Raw genomic sequence first — 18,249 nt, forward strand, 5'->3', positions numbered from 1 at the left:
CACTGGTATGTACGTCATCTAAGTTGCCATACAAGGGTCACTTATTGCCGTAAACGCTTTCACAACACCAACCACGACCGTCGCCAGTACGAAGAAATATGCCGCGTAAAGATGCTGGCGGTGGACCTATTTCTGCTCAGGCTCAGCAAGATCTAGTCTCAGAGGGTATCGAAAACTTCGAGCTTCCTAAGAGTCTTGTCACGAAGATAGCAAAGTCAGCAGTAAGGCTTGTATTATATGTAGCACAATACTTCATGTTGATCATTTCTTCAGATGCCAGACAATGCAAAACTACAAAAAGAGACAGTATTGTCTTTGGTGAAGGGTTCGACGGTATTCATCAACTACCTTGGTACGCGAATACATCTTATGTTCACGTTTTACGGAATTGCTGATCTCTGCATTAGTGGCGACGTGTGTGCTACTGCTGGTTTTACACAATGTCTTCTGATATATCTCCTCAGAGCTCATGACGTGGCTATGTCCAAACAGCACAAAAGTATCTCCGCGTCCGATGTGCTTAAAGCTCTAGAGATGATTGAGTTTGGAGATCTTGTCGAGAATCTACAGAATGAACTCCAAAGTAAGACTCCACCCTCTTGTTCCCGACTTTCGCTGAGGAAGCGCAGTTTATAGAGATAACACGAAAGGAGACAAGAGTCGTAAATCCGGAACAGCAAGTTCCTCGCACAAGGGCAAGGCCAGAGAAAGTGAATCAGCGCCAGTTGTCTCAAAATCAAAGGGGAAGGACAAGGCGACGAATCTGCCACCGCCATTCACGTTCACCCCGCGGGCAGCAGTAGCATCTTCCGCGTCCCAATCAGACATGTACAACGCTCGGCCCGAACAGGAAGTTGACGACGAGATGGGTGAGCCAGGCGAAGGGGAAGACGAAGAAGATGAGGAGGACGAGGAAGATGTGGAGGATGAAGGGGAGGATGACGCACCGGTTGATATGATGGCTATCGAAGATGCGGACCAAATCGATGCTGCAGATTTGGCAGAACTTGAAGCTCTGCTAACAGCAGAGGACTGATCTTAATGTGAGTCCTGCAATGAAAATTTTTATGTACCATCACTACATCAGACATCGTGGACAGCCTTTGGCCCTCCTTTGTCATCGAATAGGCAATCTGAAGTTGGTGTATACGATATCATCAAAATTGATCCTGCCTTCCGTAGCTTGAGCCAGTCTGAACGAGCACAGTGCAAGTACTTCTCACCATGTAAGTCGCTGATTAGATGGTGTGATGCCAAGCTATTCATACTGGTAGGGAAAGTCGTCGAAATCACTGAGGCATCAAAGTGTGTCGCGGATGAAGACATGGGTCTGGTCGTATGAGATGTCCTTGAAGGCAATCTGCTTCAACGTGCTTCGACTTGCAATTTTCAAGTATTTTAATCCCTCTTCATACTTTTCTTCGTAACTGACAAAGACAAAAACACTTGTATTCCAAATCATAGACGCGAACGTAGTAAAAATGCCTGTATGCATTGAGCGACGACTTCTGTTTGGTGCTTCCGGGCTGGCTATTCGCACCAGAAACAAACACCTATTCGAACATCCAGGTTCTCCATTCCGAATCGTTGTGGTGTTGTGTCCAGCACGGACTGGACTTACTTACTCATGCTTCCGAGTCTGATTTGAGTGCCATCCAACGCGAGAGAGGCGGGACAAACCAAGATTCTCCTTGTTGATCAGTTCCTTCTTTATGGTAGCAGAATCCAGGAGTAGTGGAGAGGCTTAGGACCACCTCGCGTCTGGACTGCAATTTTCGGTGTGGTGAGTTTGACTGAAACCTCGTCAAACGTCTTTTCATTGCCGACGGTAGTATGACACGCTGATAAGAACGCGAACTCAGTGTGAGAATGTCGTTCTCCATAATAGCAAACAGCATTAGAGGGTCGTCTTTCATGACAAGACGTGAGTTATAGGGCTGCTCGCGATCTTGCTTTCCATGACAGGTAAGGTACACCTGCTCGTGTGTCTGCGTTGCCAGAATAGTGGTACAGTTGACCATTGCAGGGATAAGTTGTCTGACAAGCTCGAGCTCGTTGTCGACAGCCAAGAGCTCCGTGCTTTCCCCTGGCCTTTCCCTGGACGTTGACCCTATCCGATCGCCACCAAAGACAGGGGAACACGCTTATACATCGTCTGTCCAGATCTGATCAGAGCCGAAAGTGTCGGCGTGTAAAAACAAATATAGAGATCCTCGAGGCATGGCTCCTTCCCAGGGCAATCTGCTTTCGTTTCGAAAAGGGTGGGATGCATAGAGGAATGGGAATGGACGCGAGAGCTGTAGTTGGACACTACCAGATTCAAGAGTGGGATTTTAATTTCAGGTCATGCTGAAGGACGTTGACGAGGGGTAGCATGATCATCCCATACGGTCCTCAAGAGGACAATGAATGATTCCGCGGGACCGTTGGACCCATGATAGATGCGTGTCGTAATGCCCTGGCGAAGCGATCCTTGAGATTCTTTGAATCTGTACTTGAAGGGATTCGAGGGAACATGATCAGGATCGGTGACCACCTACAAAACAAAAGTCGGACTTTCTTTCCTCTTGCAAAAACACCAAGTTGTGAGTAGGTTTTCGGGGTCTTATCATTAAGTGAATGCTGTTATGCATATATAGGGTTTGAAGCTTTTCGAGTAAGATCCGAATGATAGCTTCCATAAATCACATAATTTTTCAAGAATGATATACATCAATGGGTTTCATAACAGTCGTAACTGTTCGGCTCGTTCAAGTCGGAGCACGAGGAAAAGCGTAATCAACACGTCTTGAGACCTGTCTCCATGTCCTCATCACCCTGCTTGTCTGCGCACGGTACTAGGTCGTTCCGGGCCGGCTTCCGCAATTGCTTGCACGCAGCCGGAATGAATCCTGTGATCTGTCGACCTATCATTCTCCAACTCGAGACCTCGGGTGGGTCCACAACTTTCTCCTCCTTATCTCGTGGTCCAGCTGTATACAAAGACCCAAACACTGATAACAAAAGCAAGGATATCGCAACTGCAACAGGCGTGCGAGTCTGGACATCTGTACTATTGAAAGTGATCTCGAAAACTGCAATCGAAAACAAAATTAGGCTAGCGAGTGGGATGAATACCAGGTATTGATGAATCAAAGAAAAACACTCTCACCTCCACATCAGCAAGATATACGGCAGGCTGCAGATAACAGCAAGCCTCTCAAGACCATACCGTTCGCGGAGGATCCGCTTCAAGACTATGATCTATGATCATTATGAGCAGTTTCAAGAATAAATCATGTCAGCCTCTTACCGCTCTCAGAGGAGTATCAGCACTCTTTGCGCGATATTGTTTGAAGATAATGAGCCCGATGATGATGCTGCCAATGCTGCAGACGATGGAGCAATATATGACAATCTGTGCCCCTGACCGCGAACCATCCGCACCCCTCGAGTCCACACTTCCAATTGTCAAAAATCCGATGCTCGTGCTAAGCAGGACAGTTGCCTGATATATAATTGAGCTGCGTAAACGATGGGGACTCCGTAAATCGTACCAGCAGATTGGAATCGCGGATGCTGATATCCACCTTGCTCACAAACTTCCTCCACCGTGCAAGTGAGAAATTGTCTCGAAAGCTGTGTAACTCCTCTGCGTAGACTTCCGCAGACTTCAGCATTAATGGAGACAAAAGCGCCATCAGCATAGAGCGTTGGTAAGGTTCCGAATTTGACTCAGAGTACTCGATGTCGAAATAGTCGTCGTTTTGACCATATGAACTTCGTAAGATGCCGATGTCTGACGCATCAGCAAGGACTCAGCAGAACGATCGATAGCAACAGATGAGACACGAACGATATAGTATCATGAATTTCGCTGCACCATGTTATGAGTCAACCAAGGGAGTTGATATTGTGTAAATTCATACCTATCGTCCAAGCTGAGCGCCCATCCTTGCTCTTGCCCAGAGCTAAGTTCCAACCAGTTGAGCATCAACAAATGAGTGTAGTTCCAATAGTCGCGTACGTTCGATGTTATTCACAAGTTCTAACATGGTCGAAATACTTTCTGCATCATAGGGCGATGTCGAGAATTTTGAAGTCACGCGATCTGTTTCGAATCGTCATCGACGGTATCTAAGACCAAGCAGCGTAAATACCAACCTGCAGATGCTTGAACTAAGATACTCTTGAGTTCACGGATGACAACCTCTGTGACGTTGAGAGTATTCGGAAACAGCTCGCAATGCTTCCTGTTCGAAGTCGCACTGCTCGATTGTTTGGCAAGTTGTCGATTACTTACCAGTACTGAGTTTCAGCACCTAAAAGACAGGGTGATTCGTACGCATAACCACCGAGCATGAACTTGAGCTTACTTACATCTAGAAGATGATTCCACAGGTCCATCGCATTCTTCTGATAAACAAGCAAGGTTGAAATCTTCCAGCCAAAAGACTCGCTTGTGAGTATGAGAAGCAAAATAATACCCGAAGGTGGGTCTTTGGTCTGCGCTGACGGTAGATGGGATCAAGTCCAGAACAATAGTCATCTCGGAATCGGCATCAGAAGGAGCCCTCTCCTTCAAATCGCGAAGTAACTGGGTGATGACGCTACGTAGGGCGCCCGTTTCATGGTTGGTATTGCTGCAAACTCTCTGTTTTTTTTTTGGTTAGCATGCAAATTGACGCACGTTGCACTCACCATCTCCTCGTGAAAGTAGTAAGAGCCAAAATCCGGATGTCGTATCCTGGTCCAGCCGGTGGTGAGTCCAGACAGTCTACACAATGCACATGGAGCATGCTAGATTAGAATAAAGGATTTGTGTTGACCCATGACCTTACTGATCATCCTGAACACTGACAGCGACCTGGGAGTGCTCTCTGAAGATGAGAGTGAATTTGCTAGACTGGCATAGAGAGTATGAATATTATGGGTGGGTGCCAATGAATACTGCATCAATGGGTCACTAAGCGCTGGACTTCTTTTCCGTCGTATGGTGGATGGTGCCAACGGTCGCAACGAGTAATCAGATGCAGAAGTCATTGACGCTGGTATGTACCGGCCAGTAATATGATACGGAGTGCCAATGCTTAGACCTCTATAAGCGAGACTAGTGACTAGGTTTTCGATATGCAGTTTCAAATTGGTTGAAGCATACTAGATATGGAATGTTCTAGACCTTCTCCCGAATCGGCTCCGGGATCGCAGTTCAACGGCTTCAACACGGGCAAGCTAACTTGAAGGTTTGACGTTTAACTTCGACTTGAACTTCCATGCGTCACGGTTGTACTACTACTCGCCCGGGCCTCGCAGCGACAATTACTTGAGCATGGTGACAGTGAGTAAATATTATAGAATTATCTTGTAACTTCAAGTTCGATGATTGCTCAGGCTATACGACCGGCGTACGCGTGAAAGAGATCATAGTCACAGGATATCCACATTGCTCGAGGAGTGCGCAAATTATCCAAACTGTACTGAACTAGGTATTGCACCATCAATTATGATCCCAACTTTGAAAGCAGAAACATCACTTACTGTCGCGAAGTGACGTTTGACCGTCAACCTATGTATCAACAACACACACCCGTAGCACTTTGACCGTGAAACATCTAATGTGCGCAGGTGAGACATTTGGTTGCAAATCGACCTACTCATACTCACAGTCGGTATACATGACCAGGCATTGCAGCAATCTGCATCTACTTTGCAATATAATCTGCTACATGCACTGGCACTGATAGACATATACGCTGATAAAGCTGCAATGGCGACGAAGGAGAAACGCATTTTCTGTGCGAGCTGATGTGGAATCGTTCAAGGGGGATCTCAAGTGATATATAAGAGGGTGAAGGAACGCTGTAGGAAGATGACCAGCTTTCATATCCTACATATACCTATGTGCGCGATTCTCAATTCGACAGAGTTCTGCCGCATGTGCCATGAATTACTGATTTGAACCGTCTTTGCAGCGTTCCTGCTAGACCATTTCATTCTGTGACCTGGCATCTGCTGGCTCGTTTCTACCGGTCGTGCCTATTTGCGCGTTGCTGGCCACGGCTGACTCATTTCAGGGGTGATTAACCAAACGTCCGATCGGAAGGAACCTGGAATTGTACGGTCGACGCAAAACCACCTTTAACCTGAGCAGTTTCAAGTTGGATGCGTACTAGATACGGAATGCTCTAAACGATCCTTCTTTCAATTCAGCTCCGGAATCACAATTAACATTAGCTTCAACACGGGCGAGCCAACTTGAAAATTTAACGTTTAACTTCGACTTGAACTTCCATGCGTCACGGTTGTATTACTCGCCACGCAGCAACAATTACTCGAGCACGAGAGCCAGAGGTGGCAGTGAGTAAATATTACTTATAGCGTTCACGTGAAATTGATAGTTACAGGATATCCGCATTGCTCGAGCAGTGCGAAATCTATCCAAACTGTACTAATTGGCCCTGAACTAGGTATTGCACCATCAATTATGAGACCAACTTCGAAAGCAGAAACACCACTCACTGTCGCGATGTTACATGTGACGCTCGGGCTGCTGGCTCGATTGTCAACCTATATGCACACCATAGCATCAATAATCTAATGTGTACAGGTGAGTCATTTGGTTGCAAAGGGACCTGCTCATACTCACGGTCCATCGACATACCAAGTTATCGCAGCAATCTTTATCTACTCTGCAATATGATGTGCTACATGCACTGGCACTGACAGACATAGACGCTGATAAGGCTACAATGGCGACGAAGGAGAAACGCATTTTCTTTGAGAGCTGATGTGGAATCGTCCAAGGGAGATCTCAAGTGATATATACGAGGATGAGGGAACACTGTAGGACGATGACCAAGCTTTTATATCCTACAAATACTTATGGATAATGGGCACGATTCTCAATTTGACAGAATTGTGAGCTCTGTCGCATGAATTACTGATTTGAACCGCTCTATGTGCGTGCTGCTAGATCATTTCATTCTGTGACCTGGCATCCGTTGGCTCGTTTCTACCGGTCGTGCCTATTTGCGCGTTGCTGGCCGCGGCTGATTCGTTCCAGGGGTGGTTAGCCAAACGTCCAATCGGAAGGAACAGGGAATTGTACAGTCGACGCAAAACCAGCTTTGAGCTCACTTGCCCACCATGACATACACGAGAGTCAGACCACTGCAATGGCGGTAGTGAGGTAGTGAGTAACTACTCATAGCTTCCACGTGAAATTGATATAATTATCTTGCAACTTCGATAAATAATGATTGCTATACACTCGTAAAAGAGATAGTCGCAGAATATGCGCCAGCGTTGTCAGAAAAACCGGAGCAGTATTTACCTCCCTTCCTGATTTTCACAGTTGCTCTACCCATACTCAGCTCCTGAGTAAACCAGTCCAAACTTTCCTACCGAATCTTATCTCTGTCTCCGCTCGTGAACGACGTGTGGACGCTGTCAGGCGTCTCACCATCCGTAGCCGTGACAATGCACGACCAGACGTGATAATTATGCATGCCGAGCGGCACTGCAAAACTCTCGCCGGTTATTTGATGGCGATAGAGCAGCGTGCTAAATATTCCACTGCGAGTCAAGCCCAGGATGAGCCTATCCTCTTCCTGCTGCCACTGCCCATCCCCCGCATAGCCAACCAAAGAAAATCCATTTTCTACGACCCCGTCGGTTTTAATGAAGAAACGATATGATTTAGGGATAGGGTCACGCTTGGAATCGATTATCATGAATAGCGATGTATCATCTTCTTGGACGTAAAGATCTTGAAAGGTGAATTCGGATGGAGCCTCTACGTCGTAAAGAAAGTTGGGCCAAAACCTGAGAAATTGTTCAGTTTGGTCTTTAACTGGATGGAGCAATAAACCGATTGGACGGGAGTGTGGTGCGCCTTGACGACAGCATCTTAAAGCCGCCTGATAAAAGGTGTCCGTACCGTGACGCACTGGCATGACAGGTAGGTGAATATTCAATCCGCGATTCGTCACCGAATACTGATGTCTGATGGATGGGGTAGAGCTTGAAAAGATACTTCTGAATGAATCTGAGGGAATTTTGACGATGTTGCGGGACTCTGCAAAATCATCCGGGGATGAAGCAAGTAGGCCACTTGTGTTCCTTCGATCTGATTTCCAAGCGAAAATGCTTTGATCGTTGGAGCTCTTCATGATTTCGATCTGAAGTCTGACGAACGCGTTTTCCCCCTCTCCATATATCGTAGGCATGTATACCCCAAATAAACCAAGCAGCGAATACGCCCGATCCTCTACCCTCGTCGTCTGCCTTCGCGAAGCCCAGAACATCCTCGTTGCTACACTGATCTCTCCTGGGTAGTTGGTAAGTAGGACACCGCGGACAATCCCCGTGATATTTTCGATCGAGGGAGCGAAGCTGGATTTGCTTCCTATCTCCTCCCAATCACGCGAGAAAAATATGACATTGTTGGGGGCAATAAGTTCCTGGAGGTCCACCCTCTTTTAATCCATTGGTTATTAGAAAACTCTGCCATTAAATCATCAGATCTGGGCCTTCTTGTACCACATGAACATCGAGTTGATCGCTTCGGAAAGTTCAGAGCTGCTGCTCTTATTGATGCAGCAAGTGTCTATCCAGACATAGCGATACCCGTCTTCGTGAGCCTGGACACGACAACCTTCAATCTTGGAATAGCCTGGCATACTACGGGCGTGAGGCTGGCCGATATCAGAGAACTGTACCTCACCATCACGCCATCGATGCGAGAGTATCGCATATTCTGGGATCTGACCGGTTCAATAACCGCATGTTGTCTCATCGATAATGTTAGATGGATAAAAAAAAATCAAGCAATGGAAGGGGGTACTTACTTTTCTGCAACGTCAAATCAATGATTAGAAATCAGGTCAGGGTCATGCGAGATATCAACCTGCTGAGTTGCTGACTGAACGTCAATCATCAACGCGCACTGGGGAAAAACTCGCTCACCCACCCAAATCAGAGTGATACAGGAACTAGCTAAGGGTTTCGCTGCGTTGGAGCTGACTCTTATCAATGATGCTGAGTGGAGCTGAGGGCAGGCATCGACCATGTACATAGTACCCAATTGTCCTGAATTGGCAAGTCAACTCCATCTACCGACCAATATGGATCAGAAGCATACCAGATCATGCAGGGTCTCCGAAATGCGCAACTGGCAATCTTCAAAGCTGAAACACTCAGGCCTCGGGATCCAGACACGATCACTAAAATTAAACCAGATATGCAGCTCAATGATATGTGATCGGAATCCACTTTATAGCTTCCAATAATTTTCTGAGCCTCAAATGTCAACGCAACACTAGTCAAGCAAGGACTCTTACAGGAGGAGAGAGGTCATTGATGAGAGCATGTTCGCTTCAGTAAATGAGATAAACAGATCGTGAATCCGGTTGTTGTCACAAGTATCTGTGTATTCCATTCCATCAGAAAAATGCTAAATTGTCATAGTTAATACGTACTGTGGGGCTTACAGCATCTTACAGCAGTGCTAGTGTCATGAATGAGCGCTCGCCAGCGACAACTTGAAATTAGTCTTGAATTGCTCGAGCCCAACATCACCTCCTCCTGATCAATGGGACCTGGGTCGTTGTAGGACGTGAATGATGTCAGGCTAGTAGCTGTAGCAATATGTATGACCAGACGTGTCAATTCCTGTCAATCCCGTACGGATACCGAGCGACACCGCAAAACCCTCCGGTGTGCCACCACTCCCAGGCCGTTGGTTTTGGAGAGAAAATATATGCAAGGTATAAAAAAGGTAGTGCTTGAGATCTTGTATCGGATCATGACCTGGGATGCTATTCCAGCTGACTGGTCTGGTTTGGTGAAGATTAATGGCAGGAAGCTCTTGCTCAGCGCTCATGATCAGTGACGGTCCGATAATTGTTCCCACATGATGAGATAACATCAAAACTCCGCAATTTATCACGATGTAGTCTGGGTGGAACCCTTACTAAACGGCGACTGCCGCATCAGTGAACGTTTGAAACGGTGAGCAGATCTGATGATATGGAACGATTGAAACTTATCACTGGAACCGCCTCATGGAATTCATGCCTCGCCAGGTGCGTTCATGATACTTGCCAGAATGTTAGTAACGATCGCGCTAATCTGTTGCGCTTGAAAATTATTACAGGTGTTAAATGAACATAGGTATTAGGCTAATACTAGTCCTCATGAGGGTCGTGCTGGAGAATACGCAAATATGATTAGATACCCGTCCAGGTAAATCAGACCAGGACTCGATCATGATCATGATGCAGTCGATGGGATACGTACTAAGCATCATTTTCACTCTAATTTGCTAGATTCCGACTTGTAACATGGTAACCCGTTCGGATACCAGAGGATTCGTACGTGATGGTCTTTTCGTCCGATTTCTCTAGCGCATTTAGCCGTGACTCGATCTATAATGCATTCAGGTTCAATCATGCCTGTGCACGATGCCTCGACTCTAACAATTGGGCCACTTCCGACGATCCAGGCTTCGATAAGAGATTGCCTTGACCGAGAATGCATTCTGCATCTTTCTGGGATGTTCATTTTTTGCATCGTGTCTTTCTTCAATGAGAACGATATGGCAACTATCGTTGATAGTTTTTACAGTCTACAGTGATAGCTGCAATAGTGCTCCATGAACTTCTCTGCTGAGACCTTGGTAAGCCTTTCGTCGTACATCAGATTGAATTTGACGGTCATTGTTTATAGGACAGTTTATGACACCACCTTCAAATTCTACAGATTAGGGTCATGTACTCTAGTCGCAAGCGCGTTAATGCGATATTTCCCAAGGAAGGTTACACTTGACCTCTCCTGTCACATCGACATGCAGAACAGCGGCACCGTCATCTTCAATGGTACTAATGAACGGCGTCTCTGAGACTTCGTGACTGAGTTGCAGCATCTGCCAGAGGGTCTTCACGGTTCAGTATTGGTTATTCTAGACCCACCAACAGACGTCGCTTAAACTGCTCCACGATTCGCTTCGTCCTCGATACCAAGGTGCGTTTCATTACGTCTTCATGCCCATTACCCATACATCAACATAGGCACATCCCCCTATTTGTAGGCGATTACTGCTCAGAAGGCAATGCCGAACACTCGGGGCCGTGGCAGTATCCTGTTCGCGAGAGCGTGGCTTGGGTATGGATTTCATGAGGACGGGGTTTACGTCCGGATTACGCGCCATTGTGGAGCATATTAACGGAGTTCAGCTTCGAGATAGGTGGCGTTGATCGTAACCCTCGAGTTGTCTTTGTTGCTCCGTCTTTGGGTTCTTGGAAGTCACCGGTATAATACGTGGCGTAGCTACTCCTCATCAAGTTTATCGTGTAGTCATGTCAGAAACTCCTTCATATACAATGGTAATTTAGAGATGATATCTATACATCATGTTCAAATCATTAATTAATGCTACATTGACGTCAAGTTATGAGAGTGCATGTGGTGTGATGCGAAAGTGATATCCAAGTGATTTCGTCGCCATACTAGACAATTAAAAAACGCACCAAAAGAAATATATACAATATGTTAATCTTCAGACGGGCGCCTCATCTGAGTGGGGCCAAATGTGACCTTCCCTCTCAACTCCGAGTCATCAGTGGTAGATGGTTCGCTACAACTGCCCTGGGGCGTCTGATCAAGTGTCATCCTAGGAGTAGTGGTACCACTTCGGGGTTCTTCATCGACGAACCGGACCGACCGAGTAGGTGAGACATCACGCGAATTATGTTCGCTGGTCTTTAGAGACTCCAACCGTCGGTGCTGGATGGAGCGACGGTAAGTGTGCCCTGATCCCTGGCGGTGAGGTGCATGGCTTCTCCCACGTTGGTCCTCATCCTCAAATGATGCGATCTCACCCGGCTCAGTCGTGAAGGCAAACGGTGGGTCCTGCTCCAGAAGCTGCCTAGCGTGGCTCGAGAACGTGCCGGCATCCCCCGTTGATTGTCTTCGTCGTTGATTCCTGACACTTCTAGCAGCAGCAAGATGAGTTCCGCTCTTCGTTTTCCATGATCTTGAACGCTTCCTGTGATCGCCAGGCAGCTCCCCAGACAAGCACGTAGGTCCATCGCCATCTCCACTTTTGTCTGAGGCCCATCCTTCTTCGTCTTCGTCACCTTCAGCAGGTGCGCCCGTGTTTTCATCACTTGAGCCACCCGCTTTAAATACTTCTGGGGCTTTTGATTCTAATGCATGTATATCATGCTTAACATTTTCTTGGGCATGTTCACTGGCAGGTCCCGAATGTATATCTTCGGGCGCATGATGTAACTTGCGAAGATACGCGCGACCTGCTTGTAAGGCGCCACTTTCTCCTACAGAGAACCGGGAGTGCACGACTCGTTCAGAAGGCTTGAATGCGTTATAAATGACTTCCACGTCAACCTGTAAATGACGTTAATGTAACAATCAGTATTGTCAATCAATCCACGCGCACCTCTTCGCCAGGACCACCTCGTCGCTCTATAATTTTATGCGGACCTTCCTTCCACTCCGCAGTCGTTTCCTTTCCATCAGGAGGTATCTCCTCCTTCATCTCTTCCTCATCCTTTCCAGGATCAGCTTCCGCGCGCGTCTCCGCACTGCTGGTCTCGCCTATTTCTTCTATCTCATCGGGCGACAGCGGCGACGCAGTGACCGTGCTCGCACGCTTGCTCTCCAACCCAGACTTTTCCTCTTCCGTCAGTCCGCCCTCACCGCGCTCAAGTCCAGCAGGGTCACGGTTAATGATAACATCTTCCGCACGCGTAATGTGCCGCGTATGCGTTGCCCAGTCGGGTACATTTGATGTGGCATGGCGGGACCACGTTCGAGACCCAACTGAATGCACGCGGCGGCCTAGGAGTGAGAATGGGATGGACAGACCATGAATAGCGACGCTGCAGAGTACCATGAATGCAACGATGGGTTGAATGGCAAGTGCCAGAACTTCAGTCTGGTTGGCCGGAGGATTGCTAGGTTTGGGTAGCTGCTGGGCTGCTAACGTAGAAATATATATGGCACCTGAATAGTAACGCATGTCACATCAGTATGATTGAGGGATGTGAGATCACTACACACCAATGCCTATGGGACCGAAATGGCCGCTGAAGACGGCTTCCCGGAAGGTCTTTACGTCAGGTATGAACTTGTAGAGCCCAATCATAACTGGCAACCTTTTTAATATCAACACCAAAATGGCAATAACGATGAGCCTCCACACGCTGAGTGAAACGGTCTCGTTGCTGAAACTATCAAACGGCATCCAGGCGCCGACATAAACAAAAGCAGCGACATTGAATAATAAGTCGATGACGGAACTGAACACTGATTCCTCTGTTTGGCGGTTGAAGAAACCGTCCCAAGCAAATGCTGTTCCGCAAGAGAACGCTGCCAGAAGATCATCGGAACCCAGGATAGTCATGATACCGATGGTGAGCAAAGCCAAGGATATGTACTGTGCAACGTAGGACTGCCGATCGACGAAGTCATTACGCTGGCAGAATTTCATAAGGTGTCGGAAGCCCCATCCTATCAAGGCGCCCACCGCCACACCTAAAATGACTTGATCTGTTATGACGAAATCAGTCGAGGAACTGTCACTGAATCTTTGATCTTACAGAGCCAGAGAAGAAGGAACCAATCTTCAACTGCACGACCAGTATTTGAGTCCAATATGAGATACAATGCGATGTACAGGAAGGGATACGCTGCTCCATCGTTGCAACCGCTTTCCGCTGCAAGGAGATGACGAAGATGAGCAGGGACGTGCTTGTCGGCATATTTGCCGCCAACGACTGCAGCAGCAAGGATCGGGTCCGTTGGGGTCAAGCATGCAGCGACAGCAAGGCTTGACAAGAACGTGAGGTCAGGTATCAATGCATAAATCAAGCCTGCCGACACAAACCAACCCTGGTGATGGTTAGAGAACGGATCAAAGACATGCTCATTATGTCACCCACCCATGTCATCACGGGAAATAGGAGATATAATAAACTTTTCCAGTGACGCTTCATATAAGCTTTTGGCAGCTCGACTCCGATTGCGAAGACTCCGATTGCGAGGACAACGCGAGTGAACTCAAGTGTGATTTCATTCACGGTATCCTCGGTAGTAGTGTCACCGCCCCAGCTGCGAGGATCAAATATGCCGGCACCATAAGGACCTAAAAATAAGGATGTTAAGGCAACGTGATTAAAAAAACTTTAGAAGCATGATCCGCCGAGCTCACCGATGATGACACCAAAAAGAAAAGCCCAGCATGCCTCGCCAATGTAAAGCTATACACAATGAGTATGAAGGTTGATATTTTCATGAATTATATTACCTTTTCTCGAATGAACAAAGAGAACATGCCAAACTGCAATGAATATCACAATGAGATACTGCAAAAGTGGACAGAGCGCGCTGTACTGACCACAACGACAAAACCTCCGAGACATGCGTAGGCAATATGTGGTATGGTTAATGCGAGCTGTGAAGATCAATGAGCGCTGCAGTCGGGTGCGGGAACAGTGACTTACCGGCCGGAATAGCATGACGTGCGGTGCCGAAGAATAGTGCTCAACCGGGAAGCTGGATAATAACGCGTGCAACTGGGTACTGACTGTGCCCACTGGGGGTTCGTAAAAGGTGGTGTGTTGGTCACAAGCCGTTGGCTGAGTTAAGATACAGGAAGATAGAGGAATGTGGAACGCGGCAAGTCGGGGTGGTACTAATACACCGAATCTTTAATCCGGTTATGTCAGCCTCGCCAAGTAAGAGTTGAAAGCCAAGACGCGGCCTGTCACCTGCCATGAAAACCATTCCACCTTTTATAGTAGCAACGCTCGGTGCGGGACATGATGTTGGCAGGTGTCGCATGTCGCATGTTCAATGCTGATGTCCCTGTTTAATTTTCGGCTCAGCAACGCTCAGGTCACCACCCCTCGACCCTTTACATCCGTTCATCAAGATAGATTATCCCGCCAATCGGATCCTGGGTAGTACAGATCAGCCATGCTACATTTAACTCGCAATCATGGGAGCCATGTGGGAACACCAGCTTCCTACACTCACGGGACTGCTGCCAAGTTCACTATCATGATGTGGGTCAATTTTTTCTCTCATAAACTTAACTTGAAAATCTAGGAATGGGAACTCATCTCCACTCCACCTACGTATATTTTGGGTAACATCGTTGCACGCTCGACAGCCGTGACCTCACCGTTTGACGTTCCAGAGTCCCCTGTCAACGGCTATCACTCGTTCGGATTTTCCAGACCTATTACTCAGACCACGCATAGTTCGTGCCTCCAAAGGGCCACTTGCTCCTCCAGATGGGCTTTGAACTCTCCTTACAATAATTGGCAGGTGGCGCTTTAGACATTAAGAATTTGCAGCTGACTCTCTATTTCAAGTTTGGCGATCGTATATATTTCGGTCTTTCGGAGGTCCCAGGTCCCTATACGAGCACACCCTCATCGCCAAGTACGCCCAGCAAGCGTCATTCCCTGACTCAGGGACTATCTTACTCACCTGACATTCACTTATCCGCACTAGGCTAAATTCTCCACCTCGTCGTGAGGCTGTTCGAGGATTCGCCTTGGCCCCACTTGGTTCTTTACATAAAACGCTCTGCGATTGCATGTTACTTCGTCCCGATAATTACCGGTGGCGGCAGTCTTAACGTAACTGTCTGTCGAAATGGAGCTGCTTATGAATATGGGGTTCATTGTGAAGACGCCGGACGGCAAGCAGCGGAGAGCTTATCATTGACTTATCAGCCGAATGCTTTTTATCCTATTATGGCGGTTATCACCAGGTGTTCCCGCTCCATACCTACTATCACTATGCAAGTGAGTTTCATTTAGAGTTCCTGCGGCGCGTTCATCTGTTTGCACATCATTGAGAAAGGGGTAAACCCTACTGCGGCATCCTTTCGTGCATTCATATTGCCATTGGGTTTCTGCTTCTTATATTCCATATACACCATAACGAGAACCACTACTCTTTCCAGAATTTTCTGTTACACCGTTCCTCATGCCCTAAGTAAATTTCGCAGGGATGGGAATATGCCATTGGGTGAGGGTCATTGAAATGAGTCCTTGAGGGCTGGACTCTTGACCTGAATCGTCCATGCGCCACTGTCGAGATCAGAGCTCAATAGACAGGAGGTATCCGCAGAGATATGACCAAGTCAACATGCCTTTTCACCATCTTCGTCCGCAGGCCTGGCTTCCTGAAGAGCGGTGCTCCTGTGAGTTACGGCGAGTTAAAAACCTGCAGTTCTGTGGGTGTAAAGTGACAAACACCACTCCACTGGGCGTATGCAATTGCGACGTTGGTTAATAATTCCGTGACAAAGATCATCAAGATGTTCGATTCGATCATAGGTTTTGGGAACAGCTAGCTCCATGACGCCAAAGTTGAGAAAGTTAACAACCCAAAATCAAACGCATACTCGAGCTTAACGAAATGAGATATAGCAGTCTTCCCTTGGAGGACAAAGGCATATCATTTCTTCATATTTCGTTTTGATATACTCTTCTCACTCCGGATCCTGCTCTGTTTACGAGGCGCGACAGTGGCCTTCTTGACAGCACCCGTCTTCCTCGCTCGTTCCCTATCCTTCTCCTTGCCACGCACAGGCACACCTTGCTTCGCAAGCGCTATTCTCGCTTTCTTCTTCGCTATCCTCCGCGCCAGCCGGTCAGTGTCTGCTGCTTTGATCTGCTTCCGCTCCTCTTTGGAGAGGGTCGCTAATTTTTCACCCAGAGAGGGATCGCCTTTTGGTATAGCCATGGGTGGCGCTGCACCTGCACTATTACTGGTGCTTGGAGTCTTTGAAGTGGCAGCTTTGTCAGTCGTAGAGCCCTTGGGGAGTATTTTGCAGCGTTGAACGCGTAATTTACGCTTTGCAAATTTAAGTTTCTGCTCTTCCATCGCAAGAATTTCGTCAACGCAAACGCGATCCTGGAAACGAACTTCAGAACGTCGCCTACAAGTGACGATCAAATACTGACCGTAAATTGCACATATGCGAAGCCCTTCCCAAGTTGAGTCTCCTTATCCCGCACAATTCTCACTCGTGAAACCCAATTCTTGGGTGTATCTAAAGCTTGATTAGGGGGTCCGCGTTCGGCAGTGATAAGACTTTCGAAGAAAACCCGCAGATCTTCCTCTTTGCTCGCAAAGTCAAGGTTACCTACGAAAACCGACGACTTTGGGTCTCCCGCAAAAGTGCCCGAGAGAGCACTTTGCTTTCCAATGCTATCTGCAGGTCTACCCAAAGAATCGACACGAATCGTGCGGTCCATGAAAACTGTCCCGTTGCACTTCTCGACAGCTAGACGAGCTGCCTCGTGTGGGTCCATGACTGGCGCAGGGGGAGGCAAATTTGAAGGCCGCTCTTTCGCAGGAGAGGGATATGCGAAGACGACGTATGCATTAACCGAATCAGCACTAGGGTGAAGTTCATGATTGATAAATGCAACTTTTTTTTTCTGACTTGGAGTAAGAAACTTCTTGTCGTTATTTGGCTCATCCGCTGCGGGATTAGTTTTGCGCCACGACGATGCTCGATCTCGGTCGCGTTGCCGTGTGCCGCTCTGTTCTTTCGCGTCGTCATCGGGAAGTTTACTGGTAGGGTTTTGAAATGCAACGGAGCGGAATCTTGTGGATTCGATTTTTGCGGTAGGAACGAGGGATAGAATGTGCCTATGAAGTTGTTTCTGCAAAGGCTGTCACATATTCAGTATGTGTGGTGCCAGTATTAGCTAATATTCAACGACTCACTCGCTTCTGAGCGACCTCGGACAAGAGGTTGCCCACGAAGATCGTACGCAAGTTGCGCTGCTCCTCGGACTCATCTGACGGAGCGAATTTCTCCTTGCGCGCGGACGCGCGTTGATTGGACTTCGCACCTAGCAGCGACTCGTGTACGAGCGTAGATGGCCCACTTTCCTCCTCGGAGTCAGAATTGTCGGCAGGTTCAGCCCCTCGGTGTTCGGCACTACTGCTCTCCAGGGCTGAAATCGTGTTTAATTTTTCTTCAGCTTCTACATCTCTGTTGTCGACCTTTTCTTTCTTGTTCTTCCGCAGCTTGGCGCGTTTTGGAGGAGGGGAATCGTGTTGTTGCGACTCTTTGGGTGCGGACTTGTGCTTTTTCAAATCACGCCTCTGCTCTACCTCCGATTTACGCTTTTTGTCACTGGATGCTGCGATATTGACATTATCTTGAACCTTACGAGCCGACATAATTCAATGTGGACCAGCGCAAAAAACATGAAA

General features: G+C 47.6%; 5 protein-coding genes across 5 annotated transcripts; 1 reads left to right on the forward strand and 4 right to left on the reverse strand.

Moving 5' to 3' along the window:
- Nucleotides 1-98: 98 nt before the first annotated feature.
- Nucleotides 99-1,036, forward strand: EDB93DRAFT_1104070 (histone-fold-containing protein; the record flags this gene model as incomplete). The annotated part of the gene is made up of 5 exons (XM_041447383.1): nt 99-221; nt 274-352; nt 408-414; nt 465-583; nt 630-1,036. The coding sequence occupies 5 exons, from the start codon at nt 99-101 to the stop codon at nt 1,034-1,036; spliced, it is 735 nt and encodes a 244-aa protein (XP_041307503.1).
- Nucleotides 1,037-2,636: 1,600 nt separating this feature from the next.
- EDB93DRAFT_1146902 (uncharacterized protein) lies at nt 2,637-5,110 on the reverse strand. Its single transcript, XM_041449510.1, has 12 exons — nt 4,835-5,110; nt 4,681-4,756; nt 4,360-4,633; nt 4,283-4,301; nt 4,144-4,232; nt 4,007-4,090; nt 3,909-3,950; nt 3,836-3,856; nt 3,537-3,778; nt 3,293-3,487; nt 3,152-3,243; nt 2,637-3,097 (listed from the first exon to the last, which is right to left on the reverse strand). Exons 1-12 carry the CDS (start codon nt 4,933-4,935, stop codon nt 2,779-2,781), a joined length of 1,554 nt encoding a protein of 517 aa, XP_041307504.1. The 5' UTR covers nt 4,936-5,110; the 3' UTR covers nt 2,637-2,778.
- Nucleotides 5,111-7,379: 2,269 nt separating this feature from the next.
- EDB93DRAFT_1104072 (HET domain-containing protein) lies at nt 7,380-9,055 on the reverse strand (the record flags this gene model as incomplete). The annotated part of the gene is made up of 5 exons (XM_041447384.1): nt 7,380-7,898; nt 7,929-8,454; nt 8,521-8,737; nt 8,829-8,832; nt 8,951-9,055. 5 exons carry the CDS (start codon nt 9,053-9,055, stop codon nt 7,380-7,382), a joined length of 1,371 nt encoding a protein of 456 aa, XP_041307505.1.
- A 1,985-nt stretch (nt 9,056-11,040) lies between these two features.
- EDB93DRAFT_411404 (Sodium/hydrogen exchanger family-domain-containing protein) lies at nt 11,041-14,944 on the reverse strand. The gene is made up of 9 exons (XM_041456289.1): nt 14,502-14,944; nt 14,396-14,452; nt 14,306-14,338; nt 14,210-14,258; nt 13,941-14,143; nt 13,599-13,890; nt 13,060-13,548; nt 12,437-13,002; nt 11,041-12,384 (listed from the first exon to the last, which is right to left on the reverse strand). Exons 1-9 carry the CDS (start codon nt 14,514-14,516, stop codon nt 11,530-11,532), a joined length of 2,559 nt encoding a protein of 852 aa, XP_041307506.1. The 5' UTR covers nt 14,517-14,944; the 3' UTR covers nt 11,041-11,529.
- A 1,529-nt stretch (nt 14,945-16,473) lies between these two features.
- Nucleotides 16,474-18,216, reverse strand: EDB93DRAFT_1085496 (uncharacterized protein; the record flags this gene model as incomplete). Its single annotated transcript, XM_041445915.1, has 3 exons — nt 16,474-16,932; nt 16,983-17,699; nt 17,755-18,216. 3 exons carry the CDS (start codon nt 18,214-18,216, stop codon nt 16,474-16,476), a joined length of 1,638 nt encoding a protein of 545 aa, XP_041307507.1.
- Nucleotides 18,217-18,249: the final 33 nt, after the last annotated feature.

Source organism: Suillus bovinus (genome assembly GCF_016758785.1).
Source record: "Suillus bovinus strain UH-Sbo-P2 chromosome Unknown EDB93scaffold_29, whole genome shotgun sequence".
NCBI classification, from domain to species: domain Eukaryota; kingdom Fungi; phylum Basidiomycota; class Agaricomycetes; order Boletales; family Suillaceae; genus Suillus; species Suillus bovinus.

Coding starts and splice junctions, on each gene's coding strand:
- EDB93DRAFT_411404 (XM_041456289.1), bottom strand. Junction 14,259..14,305: donor CTTTGTTCATTCGAGAAAAG/GTAATATAATTC, acceptor CATTGTGTATAG/CTTTACATTGGCGAGGCATG. Junction 14,144..14,209: donor TCTTTTTGGTGTCATCATCG/GTGAGCTCGGCG, acceptor CCTTATTTTTAG/GTCCTTATGGTGCCGGCATA.
- EDB93DRAFT_1146902 (XM_041449510.1), bottom strand. CDS start 4,935: ATGCAGTATTCATTGGCACCCACCCATAATATTCATACTCTCTATGCC. Junction 4,634..4,680: donor ACTACTTTCACGAGGAGATG/GTGAGTGCAACG, acceptor AAAAAAAAACAG/AGAGTTTGCAGCAATACCAA. Junction 3,098..3,151: donor TATATCTTGCTGATGTGGAG/GTGAGAGTGTTT, acceptor CCCACTCGCTAG/CCTAATTTTGTTTTCGATTG.